This window comes from Pagrus major, chromosome 17 (genome assembly GCF_040436345.1).
Source record: "Pagrus major chromosome 17, Pma_NU_1.0".
Lineage (NCBI taxonomy): Eukaryota > Metazoa > Chordata > Actinopteri > Spariformes > Sparidae > Pagrus > Pagrus major.
Genome location: NC_133231.1, coordinates 14,932,979 through 14,958,598, shown reverse-complemented (window position 1 = coordinate 14,958,598; position 25,620 = coordinate 14,932,979). Strand labels below are relative to the sequence as shown.

The window sequence follows — 25,620 nt, the reverse complement described above, 5'->3', positions numbered from 1 at the left end:
GAGAGTCCTGGTCGTAGCCGCTGCATGAAGCTAACTAGCTAACTGCATTTACAGTTAACGGTTACACTGGTGGTATGCTGTGCCCCTACTTGTTTAGAGTAGCAATTTGACAGGTGGATGATTTCGACATATTGCAGCTTTAATTTGTCTCTTGTGAGTCATGGAAATGTGCAAAAATATGTAATATTTGGGATAACAAAAAAAAGATTCAACTGGCAGCTACTCTGGAACTGGTTACAAGCTTGGTGCTGTTCTGCAGGTGGAAAGAGGTTCATACGTCACACTGACAGAACAAGCGCAGCTGCAAGTAGACAACTTTTTCTGCCTTTAGTAGTGAACATATTAAGCTGATATTTTCTCACGTTTATTCATTGAACTGCTCCTTTTCTTCCTTTTTTTGTCCAACTAAATATCCCACAGTTTAAATATTTCTTGCATCATTGTTTACAAGATTTATGATCATAATGTGTCACAACTAATAATGAACAATTATTCAACAAATGTTCATTTTGTTGTTTTACCATTCCAGTTAATTATTGCTTCATATTACCAGTTTATTTTCTACTCATGTTTCATAATAAAAAAAATGATTTGTTCAAACATCTTAACATCTTTATTAAGCAAATAACATTATAAATAAAAAAGTGCATAGAAAAATTAAACAGGTTTAGAAATATGTATACAAATATTTACAAACTCAAGGTTTATTTGTACATGGTAACAAAGACGTAAATTTAAAGATCACATATTTTCTCATTTGTATGTCTTTTACACTTACTTTAAAATAACCCTACTATATATTTATATATATATATTTATTTTTATATATGTGTATATATAACATACAGCTTTCTTAACAGATTCTGGGAGAGATGGTCATGATAACTTAAGGTTTTGACTAGTGCTTTGCATCCTTCATTGCAAACATACACACAACATGACACGCACACACACACACACACACACATACATACATACACACACACACACACACACCAGCTCTGCAGGACATTAAAACCAACCTACACTTAAATTATCATCCTCTCTTTTTGCATCAGTATTCCCAAACATCTGTATAAACAGCTGAGGTAGAATCCTTGCAAGGAGTTGGGAGTGACTCTGCTCTTGTTGTCAGATAGGTGATTGACACAAGTTAATCTGGGCTCCATCCCAGTGATTGGACATGCAAGAAGGAAAAGGGGGAATAAAATCAGGACAAAACATGATGGAAATTTGCTCTAATAAGTCTGAAAAGAAAAAGGTTGGGGGGGAAAATAAACATATGATCATGGGCTTGGGGAGGCAAACAGTGCTCACTTTACTCCTGTGGCTGATTCTAAGACGTCAGTTAATCTACCATAACAAAAAATAAAATAAAAATGATTCTTTAAAAATACCTGCTTTAGAACAATTTCTGTCATAAAGGCTTAAATGCATGACACAACTGCCCCAAAAGAAAATTCAAGTAAATTACTGAAACAAAAAGGACATCATTCGTAAACAAAAAAAAAAAAAAGATACAAATGGGGGAGGTCTCCTAATACACTAGACTGCCACCGTTTATACAAAGCACAACCTTTAACCATTAAAAATAGAAATCTAAACACGAATAAATAGAACTACCAATTTGAACAGTGTGTGAATTAGATAAGCCTCATCAATGACAGCGCTGAACATCGACTAAGAACAACATTAAACATTATTTTAAGGTGCTGAGTGCATTCTCAGCTCCACTTTAGACTCAATGTTCTCTGCAACAGCAACATCTACAAAGTCTCAACAAGCCTGGTGCAGGAGCTGAATACACACACACTCAGTGGCTATGCTTTATACCAGTGCTCTCCCTGATTAAGAGATAAACTGTAACGAGTTTCACAATGATGACAATAGTTTGTATGTTTGATGGTTATTTATGTGCAACTGTAGGGCAGCAAAGTCTTATTGCAATAGGTATTGAGCATCTGCCATGAGAGTAATAAAATATATATTTAAAAAACTGATATTCACCACAACTCTTCACTTTTGGCTTGGGTAGTGTTTGCTACATACACTGTACATCAAGAAAAAAAAAGCACGTCTTAAAAGACATGTTTCTGTCTTTATAAATATGACACTGACTGAAACCGTTACATGGCAATAACCTACTTTAAACTCAAAATGGAAAGAGCAGGTGAAAAACAGCAGATGTATGATCTAAAGTGTGAAACTTAGCAGACACTTTGTATTCCAATGACGATAAGAGTACTGCTTGAGTGCATAAATTTAAGAGAAATGGTCTCAGCAGGGTGAATCAACAGCTAAACAATTCCTGATTTGCAGGACCTCTTAGTCCAACTAATGACTTTAAAGACCTTTGAAAGCTTAGCACCATGTTTGTTTTGTTATTCACAAAAAGAAAAAAGTCTAAAAAGAACAAATATTAACAACGTGTGAAGTGTTAAATGTAAGATAAAACACACAAATAAAGGTTTGGGTAAATGTATGGCTCAAGAACTGACTTCACCACTGCACGGATGGGGCTATTATGTACCCATCACTGGAGGATGGAGCATGATTACAAGTGTACTATAGACAGATATACCACCCACCCCACAAACATGATTCAAACAGATAAGGCTTGACGTGTGAAGAAATTCTGTTGGTGTCATCCATACTGATCCAGGAAACCCCTACGTTTTGAACATCTGGTTTAAAAGTCAGTTGTCTTGTACACCTAAACCACTTCCTCAACAATATGAACCGCTGTGCCAGCTGTACATCTGAACTCTTCACAGGCAGAAGTACCTTGTGAACTTATATCAGGCAAGAAACTTTTCAGAAAGTTAATGCATTTTCTGTGCAGGTTCTTCTTCTTCTTCTTCTACTCCAATCGATAAAATGTCCACATATCATTTCTGAACCGCCAAATATTCCTGACCGGTCTCATAGTGGCTAATTCCCCTGCTGTGCGGACTGCCCGCAGCCTCCCCAAGCCCAATCCAGTGCCACCTTAAGTTAAGGCTTACTAGTAAACAGGATCCTCTCCTTTCCATACGAGGGATGCCTCAGTTGAGGAAACGGCGACAGCGCCGAGCCCCACAGTTACAATTGAGTTTGTTGCTGGCGTCTTCAATGGGGAACTTGTAGTCATAAGTCAGCTCCTCCCCTCTGTAGATCTTTCGAAGAGCAAAGATGACGATGTGCTTCCGGCCTTCCACGTTGATCACTCGCGAGTAGCAGTTGGGTTCACAGGAGTGGTTGATGAATCTTGCTGCGTTGCCGTGCATGGTTGCATCCACCACATCAAAGTCATCAATGCGGAACATGTAACAGCCAATACCCTGCAAAGGCAAAAATTGAAAGCTATTGATACATCCTTTGACCTTTCTCAACTTTAGCCCTCAATAACTGACCTACATCTGAATGAAAACGATCACAGAAACAGAAACCCAACCTACCTTGCCGTCGTAGTACTTCTCCCTTTTATCAGTGAGCACTGCGCGAATGACGATGCCTGCATACTCAATAACCATCTCCCCTGCTTCAATGTTCCTCTTGCAGAAAAGACCACGCCCATGGATGGCAGACCTGCAACAGAGACACCAAAAGTCAGTACTGGTTAGGTCAGACATGTTTATTTTTCTGGATGCTCAAGAGGCCAACAGTGATCATGTGATTATTAACTCGATTCATTCTAGCAAACGACAGTGGGGGGAAAAAAAGGGATTCCATCATTGAATTAATAAAATCCCAAACAGTGGGCTAGCACACCAACCAATATATCATATCTAATAAATATAGTAAAAAAAATTGTTTTAGATTTTTTGATACTGGTCAAAAATGTTTCTGCCCAACTACAACCACCAGAACTGCAAACACAGTAGACTCTTTGTCCTTTTTCAAAGTTGTTTTATCTATTTTCTGCAACCGCAAGTAATGGCACATGTGGGAAACAGCTGTTGTAAGTTAACTGCACCATCTGTACAATAGAAGTCTATAGTCATTCAGAGATTCCAGAGGCATGTGCAAAAAACAAGGTAATCATGCTGGCTTCATTAAACAAGGATGATGAAAAGTGATGGCTGTACACTTTTTACATGTCGCTTGTTAAATCTGTCATTGTTTTTATACAATACCTTGGTTCGATCATCTACAGTACATTTTTTTCCACTACTCCACCCACAGATTTCCCCCAAATTGTTTTGATGACGAATTTGGATCGCTTCCAGAATGTTACTCATCAGCTCCTGCGGGAGTTGCGCTTTCAATATAAACTGCCATAAATCTTGAATGCACTGCAGTTGCAATTAAATGTAGATGACATGTGCACTTGAATTCTGCACTTCACCTATAGATGGAACTAGAGCTATATTTCAATGGACAGAACTCATACTGTCATGTGTTATCTGATGCTTAACCAGATTCAGATTAAAACATTCACACTCACACAGGTGCAGGTTTCATTTAAAAAATCTTTGCATGTGAAATTCATGTAAATTACTAGTATGTGAACAGAATACATTATATATTTTAAACTGTTTTTCTATTTTTCATAAATACCACTACCTTCCCAAATGTAGTCTTGGCTATGAATTGCATCTCTGTGGATTGTATTTTCATACTGATTGGTCTGTAGACTTATTGATTTGAAACACCTGTCTTACACACTATGTAAGTCTGACAATTGCTGTCTTCCATTCTTAAGAAGGCTAGATGAGCTAAAACACTGATGTGTAGAACTGAAAATAAAAAATTGCAGCAGTTTTAAATGTACAGCTTTCCCCTCTCTCTTTGATTAAAACCGTCTTGCACTGAGGTGCTTTTGTCACCACAACGTTCCAAAAAGACTGCTAATTGCAACTTCTTTTTTGAGTCACTTTGGACACAACCGTCACAAAATGTCTGTTTAGAAAATTCACAATGTGTTTTATAATTTAATTGTGCCCATCGAAGAAGTTACAAACCCAACATTGTTGTGCTGATAGTTTTTAAGCATTACATATAATTTGCAAATGTAGTTCTGTGCTGACCTGTACACGCCAACAGCCTCCTTGGAAGTCCTTTCCAGATGTCTGAAGCGCATGGCCATGGGCAACTCCAAACTAGTGGCCCGTCTGAGAGAGAGAGCAGACAATGATTCAACAAAATGGCCTGAATGGTTTAAATATTTAAAAAAAATATATATAGACAACTATAGTTTCAATACCAAAATTGCAGAAACAAAATGACTCAGAAGTAGGTTGTTAATTTAGTAAAACTGTTGAGAATTTTTCTTTTTTAGAATGAAACAGAAAAGTGCTTTTTGAAGTATTAAGACAACATTTAACCCAGGAAACATCTACAACTGTGTGAAGCCTGACCTTGTGGACTTCAAAAGAACCTCATCTTCCTCATCATCGTAAGGCCCAATGTCAGGAAGCTGTCTATGCTGAGAAGCCAGGAAGTTAAAGATGTCAAATGTGGACTTCCTGTTAGGAAAAAAAGAGAAAATGGTATCAGGTCTAGAGGGGTATGGACACATTAATCAACTCATTTAAAAAGTGAAAAACTAAAATCAAAAATTAGTTAAAACATCTCAATTTATCATTTTCATCCTCTATCACCTGTACTACAGAAAACAGATTAGATAATAGATTCAGTAAAGACTCAAGATCCATAAGAAGAACTAATAAGAGAATGAAAATGTATCAAAATGATTTCTGTGCCCATCTCGACTGTCATTTCTGTGTGCTCATTAAGGATAATACTGATGTTGAAAACACTACAATTTACCACTAGACATGTTAACCAGAACAGCTTGATATATTTAAGATTCATTAGTGTAACAGTAATTGGTCTACATACCTAAGGTACAGCTCAGAGCGCGCACAGCCACTGGGATTGACGGGAAGATCGTCCTCCTGGCTGAACTGTTTGAAGAAACGGAAGGTGTGCCGTTGACAGCGATGGGCTCCTTGAAGTTGCTCCAACAAGAACAAAACAGCGTCATGGACCAGACCCAGCATACGGGCACCAGTGATCCTCTGAAAGGTCAGAGGTCTCAACCTTGCTATTGCTCGTGCCTCCTGCACCCCGTCTATCACTGCTTTCCAAGCCACTGAAGGGAGAATTGAGAATTAGGTGTCATAATAAGAATGCACTGAACAAAAGTGGGGACAAAATTACAATATCATGAAACTAATTTCATTATTTTGAGAAATGTCATTGTTTCTGAGACTGTCGCATTATTAAAGGGCATTTGTGAGAAATATTTTGTATGAAGTATTAGCCTTACCCTCAATACTGTCTGCCTCTACGCTGAAACCATCATCGCTGGTTATCTCAAATTTCAAGTGTGGCTGCTCTCTGCTTGTGTGACATTCCTCATCCTCGTCAGATGGTGGTGGTTCTTCATCTGAAGTAGAATCGGCGCCTAACGAAACACAATTTGTTGAGCTCAAATATTTTTCAATCCACAGCAATCATTAAATTAAGCAGTTTAAACTCAAGAATACCAGAGTATTTCTTCCAGTCAGTCAGGGTGCTGTGTCCCACTGGTTCCCAAGCATGTGGTTTGCCTTGTTCGCCCCGAGACATATAATCCCAAGGCTCTGATCTGAGAGAGATAAGAAACAGAAGTTTTTCTAAAATCAGATTTTTTTTTAAACACAAAATTAATTTTCTTCCATTGGTCACCAAATGCACTCAATGTTAATACAATTTACTGTTTCCAGGACCCACAAAGTGAACACTGATGCTGCAATTGTCTCATAATCCCAAAATTTAAATATGTAATTCATAAATCAAGTGAAAGCTTTAATGAAATCACGGAAAAAACAGCATAACTTGTCATTGGAGTGTGTACATTAACATTAACCCCAAATTTTTTTACTTCTTATGTTAGCTCCTTTTCAGCAGGTTACATCTCATAGTTAAGATTAAAGCTGCAACAACTAGTCAATTAGCCTATTACCTGATCGAAGTTAGTGATAATGGGTTAGTTAGTTAATATTTGATTTTCCTGCCTCTCAAATGTGCTAATTTGCTGCTTTTCTGTGTCAATTGAAGCAACATTATTTAACTTTTTTACCTTAAAATAAAAGCTTCAAAATAATTTCGATGGTACTGTCTCTCGTAATAGGGTGAATGGTGCATCTGTCTCAGTCACTCCGCCCCCCCATAACTTGTTTCTGCACTATGTAACTTCAGTGAGGGTAGGATCACAGCGTTACAAAATGTTTACTTCAAGATACAAGTTTTCAACACATAACATTGTTATGAAGTAATGAGTTTTGTTTGTAGTTGGCAGCTACATCACGCCTGACAAATTGTTAAAGACCTGGGATTTGTATTTACAACCGTGGTGTTGCATTTGGAAACAGTGTGCCAAATCAGACAAAATAATACATAATGTTGCTTTAAAAAAAAGAAAAAAGAATCATCAGTTGCAGCTCTATTTAAGACAAATTAAATCTTACCCTGAGCTATCAGTATCGCTTATATGCTCCTCCTTTAACTCGTCCAGGTTCAGCACTCCTTTCACTGTTGGGGTCTTTATGCGCACTCCGGACGCCCTGCTGGAGATGCTTGCAAAGGTAGGCCTGCGGCGCTCCTCCTCCTCGATGATGGGCTCCGGTTGTATGAAGTCAACTTTACACTTCTTTGTGACGATACGGTCTGAAAGCGAAGACACTCTCTTCATCCGGACGTGGGTACGAGGGCGGGGTGCAGGAGCCGGAGCTGGAGCCGGAGGGGGAGCTGGTGTTGGTGATGGAGAGCGAGGCAATGCTGGGGGTTCCGGTTCAATTAGTAGGCCAGGTGGCAAAACCAGTGAGGAAGGGCTTAGCGTTCGAAGCCCACTCCACTTGGGGGTGTAGTTACTCGCCATGGCTTGGTTGATAATTGCTTGAGCACTTTCAGCAGGAGTCATGGGAGGATTCTCAGCTGATGGAGCAGGTTGCCCTGAGGCCTTGGAGGACTTGGATTTTTTGGATGCACTTGACTCCTTCTTTTTCTTAGATTTTTTCGACTCTGGAACAGTTTCATCTTTTGATGTTTTTGCAGTCTTCCTTGGCTTCTTCACATTAACTGATGCCACTGCCCCATTGTTATTGTGAGTGAGCAGCTGTGTAATTGTGGTTGGATTCTGAGCTGTGGGTGTAACCGTTGGAGGAGCTGCTGTTGCTATGTTGGCCACGGCAGGGGGAGCAGTCATATTACCAGCTGCTGCTAGTGTGGCTGACAATGCATTGCTTTGCAAAAGGCTGGCGATCTGTGTGACACAGTTGTAAGAGGGGGAGGTGGGAGTGGGCAGCTGAAAAGTGTTACTTTCTGGGTTCTTCACAAAGATCTGCCCAAGACGGTTCACCAGCAGGACATGTGGTGTAGGATCCACATTTGGACCGCCAACCTCCTTCACAGTCAGAATGGCATGCCCAGGTAAAGCCTGGGGAACCACTGGGTGTTGGGGTTCTAAAGCTGGCCTGGGTGTAGAAAAGTTGATGGAGATTGTGTGGCCAGATGTAGCTTCCTTCTGCACGGATGAAGAGCTGTAACCATTTACGATCACAGGGGCTGAGGTGGTGTGGACTGTTGTTGGAGCAGCTGAACACTGTGTTGTCAGTCCAGAAAGAGATGATATTGGTGCAGAGGAAGAAACAATGGTAACAGCTGTTGAACCCGCTGGCTGTGTTTGTGTGGAGTAGATGGGTAGAGTGATTGTTCCACTAGTTCCTGCTGGGAGACAAGTGCCTGACGTAGCTGATAACACTGGATCGTTTTGAGGGGCCACGTTTAGCAGTGTTTGCGTCACATCCTCGACAGGACTGAGTGTGGTTAGTTTAGTAGACAAAGGCTCCATGGATGAGAAGGTTGTAACATCTTGTGAGGAGGTTACTGGCTGAAGTGTGATACTTGTTAGGGGAGGCTGACTGAAACCTGGTAAACAGGAATACATCTGCAGGGGGTCTACAAGGCCTTGAGAGGAGTTCGGCACATCCGTCGACATTAAGGGGGAGGGCTGAAGAAGATCCAGCAGAGTACCCTGACTGTTATTAGCAGAATTTGCTAACGAGGGATCCATTGCCTCAGCTGTTGCATGGTTCATCAACACAGTAGACCCCTCAGTTGATGATACAAAGTGGCTGCTGTCAGGCTCTGAGTTCAGGGGTTTACGAGCTTCAGACTGCGTGCCTTCCAGCAAAGGAACCATCTCAGTTAAATGTGGACTTGTGTCACATCTCTCAAGAAGAAGAGGTGTTCCAGAGGCAAAACCTAAACTGGAACTCTGGAGTAAGTCCTCTGAATAAGAGATCTCAGGCACCTTTGTGAGTAAGTTAGGCAGAGCATCATGAACTGGAGTAGGAAGCACAGTCTCCTGATTTAACAAAGGAGTGTCAGAGCTTTGCTCTTTGAGTGGAGAGTTTCTGGAAATGTGTGGAGAAATAGATCCCATATTGTCCTTCTTTGATGGATTGGCATCACACGATTTAGGCGGATCAGGAGTTGAACTATCTGTAGGTCTTCTGCTGGCAACTGAGAGGGTGACTGATGACGAATCTGTGTGCTTATCCTTGGATGATGCTTCAGGGAACAGACTCTGAACTGCCTGTGTGTTGTTTGCAGTTTCAGATTCAGGGACATTTTTAATGTTTAGGTTTTTGGCTGGCATCTGAGCTCGACTAGAACCCTCAACTTTCTGACCATCGTTGTTCACTATACTTGCATCACTCTCTGTACCGTCGTCTACACCATCGAGCTGAGCCATAGGCCGTGAGGAAGGGGAGGAGGGAGACTTGGAACGATCTTTTGATGAAGGACAGCTAACTATTGTCCGCGAGAAGTCAAAATAGTGCTCCATATCATCATCAGAGGAGGTGCTGCCCAAGTCATCCCTGGCTGAGGCTGCAGACCGTGGCAGGTTGGCAACAAGGGTCTTCCTCTTGTTTACCTCTTGGGTTCTTCCCCAAAATTCCTCCTGATCATCACCTTCCACCACTATCTGACCCTCACAGTTCATTGCCACACCTTCATTCAGGAGTGTCTCTTCAATCTCCAGCTCTGCCCTCATCTCTTGGCCGAGACTCAAGCTGGGATCTTTGTGAAATGAACTATAGGGAAATTCTTCCTCACCCTTCTGTTGGTCTAAGTCCCCCTGTGGTGATGTACCATTTGCTGGAGAGACATCCTCAGGTTCTGGTGAAGCTAAGAAGTTATGCGGCACCTCGACTGAGTCTGACTGGCTGAGATCAAATGACAAGCGATGTCTGGGTAGATGTTGTACAGATGGAGAGAAAGACAGACTTGGAGAGGGAAAGCTGCCCGCACTATCCTGCCAGGTAGACTGGGGAAAGAAAGATGAAGTACAATGAGTCATTGTGTTCCCAGGGCATCGGACTGAGGAAGCACTTCTGCCTCCGACTGGGCGGGTTGTTGGAGAATTTATCAGGTTGTCTGAAGCACCGAGTGGAAACAGTGGGGAAGTTGGAACGGAGGATTTTCCGGCACGGAGGGTGATCGGTCCAGTCAGAGGGCCCAGAGGAGGTGGGGGCATGTGACTGCGGGGGCCTGTTGTCTGTGAGTGTGGGTTGTGGCGACGAACTCGTCGAGTGTCCTCCAGATCGCTTATGGTTAATATGTGGTGGGGTTTCAGCTGGGTTAGCCCTATGAAGAAATCAAAATGAATCCACAGCTTTAGACTTTTGTGCTTTTCATTTGATCAACATATTTTTTCATTAGTGAATTTAAATAATTGTACCCAAAATCCCCAAAATGTTATGATAAATAAATGTTATATATTTTACCTGGGGATGGCAGAGGTCGGGACATCCCTCCAGCTGGTCGCCTGGCTTGAGGATAGCTGGGAATCTTTGGCCTTGCACCGAGATCTGACTTGAGGGGAGGTCCAGGGACAAAGGTTTCGTCCATTGGGGGTTGAGGTTCTGTTATATCAGTCTCTTGGGCTTCAGACTCTAAAGATTTATAAAAACAGTTTGTGAAACCATTAGTGTCTATCAATTTATATTAACTCACTTCCTGTTGTACTGCAGTTTTTCAGGAGTAAAATACGCACCGGGGAGTGGACAAGGGCTGTGAGCAATCGTGTGATTGTCTCCTTGGTTAGGCATCTCCTCCACAGGCTTCTCAGGGAGAACGGGTCGGACCTCCCGGACTGTACATGTGTATTTGCACCGGCGCAATGGATTTACTGTACTCCAGTACCAACGAGAGCACCTTAGGAAGGAAAAACAAAGTTTTAAAAGTCCTTCATCCATGTTGCAAACATGACTTGTTTATTTAACATGTTTGAAAAGATAAACACAACTTACTGAAAACCCACAGGATACAGTTGTCCTTTGCTGGCTGAAAGTTCTGTCAGCACACCCAGTCTGTCTATCTGTAAGGAACCTGTGTAGTGACAATGTGGATAACAATTATTAGTAAATCATAAGCTCATATTAGTAAATGTTAGAGTGATTGGGAAACTACCTAAAAGAAAGGAGCTTACCAATCATCACGTTGATTAATTCTGGTTCCAGTCCGGTCAAGAACTTTCTACGGAGGCTAATGCCCTCAAAATCCACGTACACTCTGCGGTTTACTTCGAATTCTTGACCAGTTATCATCTGTAGAACAAAGGAAGAGGAGTCATAATAAATCCCAGAATTTCAAACCTTTAAACTGATACAGTAAGAGACAAGATGGATGAGCAGAACTTACAGTGCCACTGATGAGATGCCGGTGTTTGTAGCAGTAGACCTTCTTATCATCCTGGAACACACAGTGACGGGAGCGGGCACACATGAAGTGATAGTTGCTTTGACAAGATGTCAGGCAGCAGCCCACTGTGGCACCGGTCTGGTTGCAGCGTTCACACCGCTAAGAGGGGGTAATAAAGGAAAAGCAGTCAATTACAGCAATGTGTATTTGTTTACGATCTATTGCTATTTGTTTCACTCTTGAAAAAATCAATATCTATTTAGTTTGACAGTGAGATTGTGTGGGACTACACAGTATTAAACTGACAGATAAATCCATTTAAAGATAAATTAACAACTAACCATCAGGCGGCCCCTTGTGACAGCACTGTGTACATGAAGTAGAGAGCCATTATCTTCCTCAAACACCTCAGCTGACCACAGACAGCAGTTGACATGTGCCCACTCATTCTGACCCAAGAACAGCAACCTGCCTGCTTCCTATGGACCAACAACATGAAGTAATTTGTGAGGAACAATCATTGCCATATGCACAGTATTTACAATCAGTTTACCCTCTGAATTGGGTATTCAAAATGTAATGTTTAATGCATCACTTACATTAGGTTTGAGGTCTCCATATTTTTGGCACAAAGAGCACTGTCTCTCATCATCCTTAGACCATCCAGTGTCAAAATCAGCTTTTGAAAGCCGCCCCCTTTTCCCTATATATAAACATAGATAAAAGACTTTAACAATGCAAAAGATCTTTTTTTTTTTTTTTTTTTTAAACATTTTTTTATCATCTCCCCTGACAGCATTACCTTTGAATTTGAGCCTGACAGCCCTGCTGGTTTTGAAGTGGTTTCGGCTTGTTGGCTCCCCAGACAGTGGAGAAACTGCCTCCTCTTCCTTTAAATCTAAGCTTTGTCCATTGTCCTCCTGCAGGAGCCCCAGCGGAGCCATGGACAAGAGCTCCTCTCTCTCCTGCCACTGGGCATAAACATGCTCCATTGTAGGAGGATGAACAGCACTGGACAGCATCCCCCTATTTAAAAAAGTTCAAGAGTTTAAAAGCAAATCAATATTTCTTTAAAAACTGTACAGTGCTTGCAACTTTCATACATGTAAATGAGTAGTTATACACTACACCAAATTGATAATTATGATGAAGGACTAACCTGCCATATATGCACAGAGTAATATTCAAGTTGATTACCATTTGTATACAAAGTAGTAAATGGAAACCATTACTCACATGGGCAAGTCTTTGGTACAAGGGTTCCACACCTTTGGGTCTTGGCTGTTGAACCAATTAAATACTTCCTCGAGGAGCTAAAGAGAAAAATTACATCAGTCACTTATAAATGCTAACTCACCTGCATTCCTACAAACTATTACATAGCATCACTTTTACAGTAGGAAAAATGTTTACAGACAATTCTCAGTAATCTGAGTGCTACTTTTTTTGTTTATACAGCACCTTTAAGTAGTAAGAGCGAGCCAGGGCAGTGGGTCTCTGCTCCTCTGGAAGATCCTCCTCTTGCTCAAGCCTCTTTCGCACCACCTGAACCACATCTTCATGGAACATTTTCTGTAAAACAAAAAAATAATTTCAATCATCAATTAGGCTGTATATCTTAGTTTCAATAACTCAATTAATCATTTCAACTATGAAATGTCAAAAAATGCGTAAAAATGCTCATTAAAATTCCCAGAGACCAAAGTGACGTCTTCGAATTGCTACTTTTGTCCAACCAACAGTCCAAAACCCAACACAAAGAAAGGAGAGATTGTGTACTCACCAATGTGGTATAAAGGCCTTTGTCAAACTTCTTGCCTACAGCTCGGAGGTCACAGGCTGGTTGTCCTTCGATCCCACTGTCGGGATCAACCGATTTCTCACACTGCAGCAGAAACCAAACCATAATTGACACCCCACATCAGTATTTACACAAAAGTTAGATTAATATAAATGAGCAGTAAGGCATTCTTCTAAAGGCATCTAATGAAATTTAAGTTTTGCAAGCACTCTAACATTAACACATCATGTAACTGTCTTATTTGTCACATCATTGAACATTTAATTCATTAAGAAGGTTGAGTCTCCTACCTGTGAGCAGGTAACAAGATGCTGGGTGAGGGTGGAGGAAAGCAAGCAGGCCAACACCTTTTCCACCCCAGCCCTGAGCTCAATGTAGAGCAGCTCTCTCCAGGCACTGGGCTGGGTCACACTGCACGGCCGACAGGAATACACCACACTCTCGGGCAGGCTGGACAGGATCTCGTACAGCTCATCTGAAATTAGTTTCCAGGAATGGTTTAGTGAAAAGCACTACATGTGCCCCTGCTACATGAAGCAGGGCTTTGTATGCACGCCTAGAAAATAATAGGAAGTAAGTATCCTTAGTACAACCTTTTTATTCCCTTTACTTTAAGTTATGCAAATAAACCTTAATACACCTGCGACCTTACACTTCATAATTTAATTAAGTTTGACACAGCTTCAGCGTTAATGGTTACTACTTACTACTTTCATCCTCAGAAAGATAGAGAATAAAAATCACCTGTTAGATCCTCACACTTGGCATGCACCCAGTGGTTACAGGTGCCACATTGCATCATCTGACTGTCATAGTCATTATCCTCATAGCACTTGAAGCAGATTGGACAGTAGTTACCTTATGAGAAGAAAAGAAGAGATTAGCCTCAACATAGATCAGTGATGTTGGTAGATTATAAAAGAGCTTTGAGTTGAGCAAATGTACTGTAGGTTAAATACTCACCTAGCTCATACAGTTTTGAACAATCTGGACAAAGTCCTTTGTCGTGGTTCCAGTCAGTGTCCCAACTCTTCCCCGGTGTGACACTACAACTTTTACACCTGATGCATGTCATACAGACCTGCACACAAACCACTGTATTAGGGCCAGCGCAGCAATCAATGTACTCCAACCTCAGAATGCTTCTAGTGAACATACATGAGTTTTAAAGAAGCGTGAACCTACCCAAGCTTTCCTCTTCTTGTTTTGTTTTGGATAGTTGGGTCCCAGACAGGAAGCATGATAACAGTTCTGGCATCGTTCACACTCCAACAATGGCTGAGGGAGACATGAAAAGTGTAAAGCTTAAAGATTGAACTGCATTAACACTAAGAAGTAAAATGGAGTAAAGCCGCTGTACCTTTGACTGCTTGTTTTTTCTGCCGCACACATGGCAAAACTTGCAGCGGCGACAGCACCAGTTTTCCTTGTTTTCCTCAGAGGGGCGCTCCGCTGGATCAAGGCAAAACTGGTGGAAAGGCTCACAGCATACTTGGCAATACAGCATCTGGAAAAAGAAAATCACAAAAACATTTGAATTTCAAAATTCCTGATGATGAGATTTACTGTCTTTTTATCTCCACTTGCTGGTAAAACATTGTCAGTCACTAGCGACACACATGGATCATGTGATCATGGACTATTTCCATTAAACAGAGCAAAATGTATCAAGTAGTTACCTCATGTTGCCCTTTACTGGCACAAAGGAAGCAGACATAGGGTGGCATGAGTGGTGCAGAGGTTAATATACTCAAACCACCCATATTCCAGACATTCTCCAAATTACAATCCTCCTGAAAACAAACATACCATGTACACAACAATATTAACAGCTGATAAAAAGCCTGCTCACTGCAGTTACCAACAAAATACTAGAGTATGTCTGTTGACCAATAACATTAGGAAAACAAAACAGATACATATGTAATCCTTTACATCATGATCACAGTATTTACAGGCTGTACATCCATTTTGCAATAAAAAAATCAACAGGGACCTCTAGTGGACAAAAATAACAACTGCAATGGCAATAATTTAAGATATGTGCAACTCTATTATTACACTATTGACATTAACCACTGATCATCATTCATCATATATAAGCTGTTTTTATATTCTAATCCATGTGATGTACTGTAACAAGTGACCTACCTTGAAGTCGACCCTGATTTTGTGAGTAGGTTTCGAACACTCGACTTCTCTCTGCTCAAATCCATGGGCCAGGGCAGCCAGGACGCTGGGAGGAGTCTGCTCCAAAGGACCCTGGGAAACAACCAAAACATGAATGTGGGCAGTAATGGACACATTTGCTTTTAAATACAAACTCTCATAAGCATTATGGATACCTTGTGTACACATGAAACATCCACAGAATGCAATTACAAACATGAGCAGTTGGGCCAGAATATCAGGACTCGAAGTTTTGCTGCTGTGTCTTTTGTGATCTCATTAAAAAAGTGTCACATTACATTGTGCAAAGCTGGAAGTTAAAAAGAAAGATATTTCCGTGTGGGCCATGGATTACTCAGCACTAACCTGCTGCTTAGTGGATATAGTGGATTTATTTATGTTTGATGCAAGGGGTTTAAAGTTCCACTGTGGATATCTACAGCATAGGTTTAGACTTATAGCTCACCTGTCGATAGTGGCACAGCAACACTAGACGGATGCATTGTTCTTGATCTGGCCATATTGTGCTTTAATAACATTTCAAACAGTAACTGTTTTTACATGCCTTCACTCACTTTGTGGTACGTAGTGTTGTAATAGTGTTGTCATGATACCGAAATTTAGATTACTTTGATACCATGCCTTGAAAAATATTGATATTCTATAACATGTTTTGGTACTGTGGCTTGTGTACTGTGTGATAAGCACAACAGCATTTGAAGGAAGTGCGTGTGAGGCGGCAGAACTATGTGGGCACTGCAGTGGTGTGTGTGCTGACTTGCTGTTGGAGAGGAGGGAGAGCGAGAAAGCACAGCTGGCATCAGCATCGATGTGGAAAATAAGCATTGAAGTATTCAGTGCTGATATTTATCGATATTTCTATATTTTTACTAATATGGAATAACATTGGGCCATGACGTACTTCTAGAACTAAAGTTACATCCAGTTAACATCTCTTTTCCTCTGTCTCATTACTGAATGTGTGATTACTGCTACATAATTGACATGTTTATGTTCAGTCATATTATTTTGGTCTCAGTAATTATTGGATTTGCAGGGGAGATTTTTTGCTAGATGTGTGTTACTCAAAAGAGTGTCTAGAGTCTTTCTTTAACTTCATGAAAAATCAAACTTTTAGGAGAAAACACAAGCAGCACATGATGACCAATCACAGCTCTTGTGGTCTCCATGTGGCACTGCTGTAACCACTACAGCTATGACATGTACTTACATTTTTGAGGAAGTGCATGTTAGCCTATGGCACAGCTAGTGTGGCTCAGTAACTATGAAGAAACCCCTTAACACACCACCATAAATCAAGCTCAAGTTTACTACATGTCCCATGTGGAAATGGCTGTGAACACATTAGCCATAGCCGTTGAGTACAGATTGTAGTAGACAATGTAGTTAGATTGAATGGATGTTGGAAAGGCACCACAGTGTTATACACCTTAGTTGAGGAGTGGCTGAACAAGAATTAGAACCGACAGCTACCAGTGCCTTATTTGGGGAAAAAATAAAACTGCAGAAATGGACAGCATGTCCTGGATTTGCGTAAAGGAACAGGAAGGAATGAAGGAGCCAAAAACTGGCAGGATAACAGCGACACTGTATCTGGCATGTTCTCAGAGACAAAACTGGCAGGTTGGTGTCACAGGATTGTGACAATATGTAATAATTTGGATCAATCAACAGTGTGCCAGAGCTGGCCAGCAGACCTTGTTGAAAATGCTGCACAGCCTTATCAAACACTAAACAAAACGGCCACAAATACAAGCTTTGTTGATAAAATTCAGAATTACTTACCTTCTCAGGTTTACGTCGACTACTTGGTACACGATGTGAACTGGACTTTCGATGCCTGACTTCATCATCGGAAATGTCTCCAAGGAATCCATCCAGTGACACAAAGTCTTTAGACGACAGAAAAAAAAAACTTATAGAGATAACAAGGCACATCACAAAGACTACAGCTCTATATTATATGTCAGCAGATGCGTATCATCTGTGGTGTTGAGGATAAAAATACTCATAACGTATTGAGCATCTATCTCATCAGGTTCCTGAATGTTAATTTACCATCACTGAAACGGGGTCCAGCACCCCTTTTCCTGGCTGGCGAGGCAGAACTCTGGAAAGCTTTGTCATCTAGATCGGAGTCGTAGTCCACCAGATCAAAGTAGACGCGGGGTTTCACAACGCGCTTCGGCTGCTTCCTTACAGACGGACTGTGGCTGTCACCATGGAGACCAGATGGCGAGTCCGCAGCACCCTCGTTCCCTTCGTCATTGCTCGAATGACCCCCGCTGAGAGAGGACCGCCGTCGCTTAGAGGCACCTAAAAAGAAAGGAGTGGCATTTAACTGACATGTAACGAACGAACGAATGTCCGTACTGCAGCAACAGAAATTACCTTTTGGTGCAGTTCTTCCACTCAGTCTGCGTGCTTTTCTCTCTTCAATTTGATCACATCTCTTATACCTTGTGGTGAAAGGAAAAAAAACATTAATCATTTTTTAACACTCTGATGAGCTCCACTACGACTAAGAATCAAGTATCGGTCAACTTACACACAACACTGCCGTTTGGTATTGGGACCACCAAATTTGGGTTTGTCGAGGCAGTTCATGCATTTGCCGCAGTCGTCCTCGTGGTTGCAGCCTTTGCATACACCGCACCTTCGAGAGCGATAACCAAATGGCCCGAGTCCTTTCCGTTTCACAAAATTCGACGGCTTCTTGACCTTGGTGACCTTTGGATCTGACAGCCCAGGACTGTCTGATTCAGAGGGAGACCCGACATCTGCAACAACAACACACATTCATCCGTAGGTCAGTTAAGTAGTTGATTATTCACGTTTCAGGATGCGGTCGCAGTAGCAGATAATTTGGTTGCAGAAATATGATTTGGACTCACACTCAGTAACTAATATATTGTCTATTAAAACTTTTCTAAGTATATATAATCAAATATTTGTTTGCCTTCCACAAATAAAGGGATAAAAATACGAGTTCAGAAACATCATAGATAAGCTGATGGACATATACTGACGGGTTAATCATAAATTACTCTGATTCAATGCTTCTGTTTGCAAAAAAATAAATAATCTAATTTCTCCATCCTCTGCCAGGATTGAGAAGCTACAGCTGCTGCCATAAAGTCATCACTTTCAAGTAATTCGAAATTCAATGTCTAAAGAAAGCAAATCCAGATAATTCTGCCAATCAGTTTACACTCACCTTTAGTGTTGTCTGAAGGGGAAATGCCAGTTCTTTCATGAAGAGGCAAGGCGCTAAGCCTGGGAATGTCATCTGGCACTAAAGCTCGAGGCTGCCCCAGCACCACAGAGGCAGCACGACACACATGCTTGATACGCGGACCTCCTGCTCTACGGAACTCCTGGCACAGCGGGGAGAAGAGCTGCGGCTGGACAAAAAAGTCCAATCAGGATAGAAGCAATGATGTACATGGGGCTGGAATTGAACATGGGCTGTTTTTTTCAGATCTGAATAATTTGTCATATATTTCAGTGCAGTACAACAGAACAGAAGAAGTTTTCTTTTGCTATGTTTCAACTACAGCAGAGGGTTAAATAAACAACAACTAAGACTGGTGAACCCAGAGACAGAAACAAGATTTTAAGTTGAACCAATTTCTGCCTTGGGCCTTTGGATTTGCGCACTTACTTGTCCTTGTGGTGGTTCGGTCTTGACTGGAACATCAGCATCAAGCTGAACCCTCTGCTTCCTCCTTCTCTTAGAGGTCACATCTCGAGACCTGGCGCCAGTCGGGCCAGATAACAGCTACAGGGGTAACAGGCAAAAACAAGATATCAATACAGTTTTGCTCATCTACGACAGCTGCTATTACATCATATTTATCTAATAATGACAGAGAACTTGCGCTTGTGGTGATCGTGATCGTACCCCTGACGACTTAAGCTGTTTCTGCTGGTCGATCTTAATGAGCTGGACCTTGGCTTTCCTGAGGAGATTGAACATTCTTTTATTTGCACCAGTGAGGCGTGCTCTTTGTGAAGCTCCCTTCTCCACAGATCCAAGATAATCGCCTGAGTTCTGTTGTGGCTGCAGCTCTCCTGTGGATATAAAGTAATATATGACAATATTTGGTCCACAGTAAGTAGGAAAACAAATGTTGTTTGCCAAGTATTAATGAATGTGATGATTTTCAATCATTCTGCTTACCTGAGTGAAGTTGGGCCGTCGCTTGCCCTGCTAAGTCCTCCTCTTTACCGTGCTGAAACACATGGGACTTGGAGTTCAAAGTCCTAACGCACACAGAAACTTTTCTCACCACTCCAGGAGAATCGAGGTCTTCAATCTTGAGCTTGGATTTGTCCTTCTCTGCTGTTGTATTCCGCTGCCTAAGGCTTATGCTCATGGCCTCATCATCGAGTCCTTCCGCTAAATCAACAGGAGGCTGAGGAGGTTTACTTATACAATCCATCTCTGCTGTGTTTTTGCTCTTGGGAAGTCCCATGTGTGCCTTCTTTAGCCTTTGATAAATCTTGAGGTGAGCTGCTTGTTTGTTAAACTTTGGGGAACTTTTCCTTTTCTGTGCATCCAGTAGGTCAGTAGATAGTTCTGTGGGCTTATCGACTGGTGTAGATAAAAACAGATCCTCACATTTGCTCTCTGGAGATTTGTCCAGTGTATACACTTCCTCGCTTGACTCTTCTGGCACATGCCACTTGAAGTTAGAGTTCTTCAGAAGAGACTTCTTCTCAATTTTGCCACTTTTTCTCTCAGAGAATAAGTTTTCAGCTATATCGAGGTTCTCATCGAGGTCCTGAGCTGAAAACAGATCAACATCCAACTGAGCTTCACTCAGTATGTCCTCCTCGTCAACTGGCAGGATAGGAGATATTGCTCTGCCTGTCCCTTCATCTCGCCTCTTTCCTGGACGCATTGGCAAGCCCAGTTGTAGACCCTTCTTTGGAGAGTTTCTTCGAGGCAACACCGACATTCCAGCGTCATCCATAAACCTTTGCGGGGTCTTGATCACTCGTGAGGATCTGGCACTTACAACAGGCATAATGAAGTGCTTGATGTTTTTTACAAACTTTGATTTTCCAGGCTGGGCATCTACAACATCTGCTTGCGCCCCATCGACCAGTGTGTCTGTTTCTTCCTGCTTCAAACTATCTTTCTCAAGCCCTATTTCTATCAGCTGGGAAATGATTTTAGCTTGCGGTTTTGGCCTTTTAGTCCCAAACAGTTGAAGACCTGCCTGTTTCTTTTTGTACTTTTTCTGAATACCAATAAGTTTGGAGCTTGGGGCCAGTGTGGTAGCTGCCAATGGGGTGGAGATGTCACACTCCTCCTCAACGGGTTTCGGACTATTTTCAGAATATTTAAGTGGAGCAAACTTCCCATCTCTGCTCCTGTGCCTGTGTTTCGGACGCTGCCCAATCAAACTTTTACGCCTCTTTTTTATTTTTTTGAGAGATTTCTTTTGTAGGCACGGTGTTTTTGGATCACTGACTTGACTTTCTGACACTACCGATTGCTGACTATCTATCAACTGAATGTCCGTTTCCTCTTTTACCGGTGGCTGTATCTGCTCTTCTTCCACTGACACAGTGTCCTGTTTGGCCTCAGGCTGTGTGCAGTCTTTTGTTTCTGACTGAGCTACCTCTGTTACTAAAGGCTGAGTATCTTCCTTCAGCACAGCCTCTGTGATAGTAGCTTCAGCTGTAGCCAACTCTGTGTTGACAGCAGTTTCAGGAGAGACAACAGCCTTCTTTCTCTGAACGGACCTCTTTTTCCCCAATTTATTATTTCTACATCTTCTAGGTTTGGAAGGCACAGGCACTGGTTTGGCCTCTTCGATCTGTAGTTCGACCTCATTCTCCACCTTCTGCTGAGAAACTTCATCTGGCACCTGTAGGGGATCGCCAGCGATCTTTGAGGAATCGTTCTCTGGAACTTCAGAGGAGTGTACACTGATCGCCTGTGAGGGCTCGTCAGCCAAAACCTGACAGGAGTTTTTAGGAAGACCGTTTGAGCTGGAATCTTCAGTTGACGCCTGAGAAGAATCTTCAGCATGCACCTGCGGAGTTTCTTCAACCTTGGGACTCGCTCTTAACCTCCGTTTCTGGTTGGTCACTGGCTTCTGACTGACAGACTTTGTCTGTGGTGAATCTAAGCTTGATGTTCTCCTCCTTAGTCTCCTAGTTGGTGTGACTTCAGTATCCGGACATGATGACTTATCCTCAGTAACTTCAATGAGATCTTTTGGAACATCATCTTTCTTTTCAGGCACAGGACTAACTTGCTGAATTAAAAAGGAGGGCTTTGAGCTTTTGTGTTTACCAGGAGAGGAGACCTTTTTGATCTGAAGAGGTGGGACTTTGCCACAATCCGTTTTTGTACTTTCTTGTGGAGGTGTTTCATTTATGTGTTGCACTTCAACTTCCACCTGTAAAGTGGACTTCTCCTCAAATGACACTTCAGCCGTGTTTTGGGAATCCGTCTCATTTTGGTCCATGCTTTTACTCTCTTGTGGGGCCGAGTTATCCAGATTAGATTGTTTATCCACCCCCTTCAAACTTTTGCTGACACTGGTGTCACAAGAAGTGGACTGATCCACTTCTCTCAAAGTCTTCTCTATTACTTTGACAGTTTTTTCTGCTCTCCGTGTCTGAGTCACTCCTTTCTCTAATGTTAAGGTCCAGACAAATTTTTTCACTTTCTTTTTTCGAGTGGACTTCTTCTCACTGGGTGGTGCATCATATTTTGGGTTTCTGACCTTTTTCAACTTTAAACTTGGGACCCTCATTTCCTCATTTTTCAAAGACAAATTGTCACTGGATTGTTCAGCCAAATTATCAGTCTCTGTGGGTGATGGACCGTGGTTTTCTGGTGCCGTGGTATCCTTATTCAGCCTCTTGCTTTGCCTTCGCCTGTCACTTCTCACGGATGGCTTTGCCTCCACTGTTTTCGAAACCTCTGGTTTTGACTCCTCCAAAAGGGCATCACTTTTACTCAGAGTTTCTGGTTCAGCTGCACTGTCTGAGACTTTTTTAGAGAGTGGGCAAGTGACCCTGTTGCTCCTTCGTATCACTTGTTGACTAACTTCAGAACTTTGCTCTGTCACACTTTCCTTATGCTTTGACTTTTTTGCATTCATTTTTGGCTCTACCGTCCCGCTCTCCTTTACAGTGTTGAGTAGATCCTCTGATTTTCGATCTTTTGATTTTTGGTCATCAACCACAGCTTTGGCGCTCGTCTGGCAGACGTGCTCCGTCTTTGAAGCAGACCTTCCACGCCTTCTTGCAGGTACAGTCCCCCCTCCCTTGTCCTCTGTGCCATGTTTATCCTCATGTGGTTCAGTTTTTAATTTGACATGAGCACTTGAAATCTGGTCACCCTGAATGTCCTTGGCTTGAGGCTGATCCTGAATTCCTTTCACCTTCAACTTCTTCCCAGATTTTTTATTAGGCTCCTTGATGGTTTTTATTTTCTTTTTGGCCACCAACTTTATAGTAATCCTCGGTGCTGCTGATGAGGCTCCACTTTTTGTCGACTGTCGATCCATAGTGTTTTTTCCTTTCGATCCTTTCCTGCAATCCTTTGCAGGCTCTGTTTCAGGAGATAAGCTGTGTATTCCCTCCAAAGATTTGACATCTTTTACAGGATCAGGTGGGGTGATAGCTGCCTCCACTGCTGGCGTTTTAATCGGTAGCTTCTCACTTTGTCGTTTAGACTTTGTGTTGACAGCATCACCTACAAAAATAAACGATTTTTTAAATTAAATTGTGCTGCATGCTTAATTCAAACTTTAATTTGTCATTTTTCAAAAAATTACATCAAATGTGTTTTTGTGGTGCAGTAATATATTTGCCTTTACCTTTGGAAGGGTTTTGTCGTGAATATACACCTCCTTTGGAGCCTTTTCTCTCAGCTTCAAATCCTCTGAAGTCATCTCCCTGAAGAAATATAAAGGCAATTAACACTTGCAGCAACTAAACACCGCTCTGCTGGAGGCTCCCAAACCATCAGCAAAAAACAAAAAAATGTAAGCATTAATTTTTAACTCCAGAGCATGACCTTAGTTACCACTGCACACACTAAGCAGATGGGGTACACTGAAGCTCTCTCTGAATGTCCCTTATGAGGAATGGATTTGTGTCCAGCACAATTAAGATTTTATCAATGCGCCTAGCATAACAATGTAATGGTGTCTTAGCGTATATGATCAACATGTCAAATAATAAAAACAGGTTATCTGATTAAGACTTTACAGCAATAATATCAATGACAGACAATGGACAATTGCTTTCATTTTTCCGCATTCAAACCAAATATTTTCATTCATCTCATCTGAGTTGTAATGCATTAAACATGAATGGGACCTGCATTACTAACAACGAAAAATATATTTAGCTGTTCGAGGAAACTCTTCCTGAGCTTTTCATGGTGCAGCTGCATGTAATCTACATCATTTACCACCTCATACAAACTCGGATCACTACAACCTTTGTGCAAATCACTCCTAAGCAGCGAACACCTACACGACCTACAAGGATAACGTTAGCTGGGTCTGTAATTACGATTCCCTCCAAGTACTGTACTTCTTCCTCATGCTCGCAGCTGTGACCCACAAGCATGCGAACGCCTTCATTCTCGAGGCATTAAAGCCTACGTGTGTACTAGCAGTGTGTTTTTAGTTTTAACAACAAGGGTGCAACTGGCTTTGGCACACTTCTGCACCACCATTTAAACCTGTCGTGCTTGGTAACATTAGCTAGCAATTAGCCGAAAGCGTCACTTCTGTCTGCAGAAAAGCTACCGAGCTTAAATTAAAACTTGGCTATGTGAATGTATAAACGCATGCAGACAAATACAACCCTGTTATATATCTACGTGCTGTTTTATTAAAACTAATAGGGCAGACAACTGTGCCCGCATCTGGGCAGCTTCTGAAAGCAGAGCAGTTAGCAGTTAGCCGCTGTGTAGAGTACACAGGCGCTAGCCTTCCCGTTCTTTGTGTTCGCTACCATTAGCTAGCTGCTACTCTGGCCCGGTAACGAGCGGGCCATACATGAAATAATTGCGATCCCTGTTTACAAATTGGCGTACTCACTCACTGTCTTTTTAAAAATATATCTTCTACTCGTATTTTTTTTAACCCTTAAATATTTTAATTTACATGACAACAAGTGGGGGAACAGTGTTAATGTAACTTAAACTGCTTTACTGCTTTGTTGAAGTGGTATTTTGTGTTGCGACTGTTCATTAAATGTCATGGAAAGCTGCACTGTGCTAACACTCGTTAGCATGTACGGTTAGCTCACCAAGCTTGACGCTAAAGTTAACGTTAGCCTAGCGAAGGGATGTTGACATTTCTCCATGGCACTAACCAGTCACACTGCTGTGGACAGCACTCATTCGTACACATTCAACGATCACACAAAATGTGAAAAGATGAAATAAAGATACTAACTCCTGGTTCGGTTTGGGACCTCACCTCTTCACTCCCACTAGAGCTGTATCCAGCCTGGCCAAGGGTCTGGTGGCTCGCCTCTATCCCAAGCAAGCGTAAGTGGGACTGGTCTTCGTTTAACGATAGAACCAGGTTTGCGGGCCTTGGCCCTCCGTTAGTCACATCATCAGCTTCTAAGCCTGATCGTCCGAGTTGCCATCGCTTCTCGGAGCGCAAACGACTGCGTGACGACCAAGGCCGACCGGGGAAACGACCTCTGGCCGTAGCGGTTCCACCTTGGCCTCCTACGGCAGCCGCGGTTGCTGATCCGCATCCCGCTGCCGCCATCATTGCTTCAACAACAACACACACCGACGGCTAGCAGTTCGAGGAGAGACAAGAGGGAAGGCGCGAGATGGGAGGGGGGAGGCGCAATGCTGCAAGGGAAAGTGAGTTTTTTCCGTGAGTCTCCAGAGGAAAGAGTGGGTCGACCTCTGGTGGTGATAGTACGTCAAATCTCCATTCAGA

General features: G+C 42.0%; 1 protein-coding gene across 1 annotated transcript; it reads right to left on the bottom strand.

The window, feature by feature from the left end:
- Nucleotides 1-688: 688 nt before the first annotated feature.
- On the bottom strand, nt 689-25,440 carry kmt2bb (lysine (K)-specific methyltransferase 2Bb). The gene is made up of 36 exons (XM_073486212.1): nt 25,138-25,440; nt 23,518-23,596; nt 19,851-23,393; nt 19,572-19,741; nt 19,332-19,448; nt 18,885-19,071; nt 18,216-18,447; nt 18,059-18,126; nt 17,726-17,983; nt 17,453-17,559; nt 15,629-15,739; nt 15,157-15,270; nt 14,838-14,984; nt 14,663-14,755; nt 14,441-14,558; nt 14,222-14,335; nt 13,768-13,952; nt 13,460-13,561; nt 13,138-13,248; nt 12,913-12,989; nt 12,479-12,702; nt 12,276-12,379; nt 12,018-12,155; nt 11,677-11,835; nt 11,465-11,582; nt 11,286-11,364; nt 11,030-11,190; nt 10,761-10,928; nt 7,437-10,620; nt 6,474-6,574; nt 6,254-6,391; nt 5,824-6,076; nt 5,340-5,447; nt 5,010-5,093; nt 3,438-3,567; nt 689-3,320 (listed from the first exon to the last, which is right to left on the bottom strand). Exons 1-36 carry the CDS (start codon nt 25,438-25,440, stop codon nt 3,045-3,047), a joined length of 11,661 nt encoding a protein of 3,886 aa, XP_073342313.1. The 3' UTR covers nt 689-3,044.
- Between the last annotated feature and the right edge of the window lie 180 nt (nt 25,441-25,620).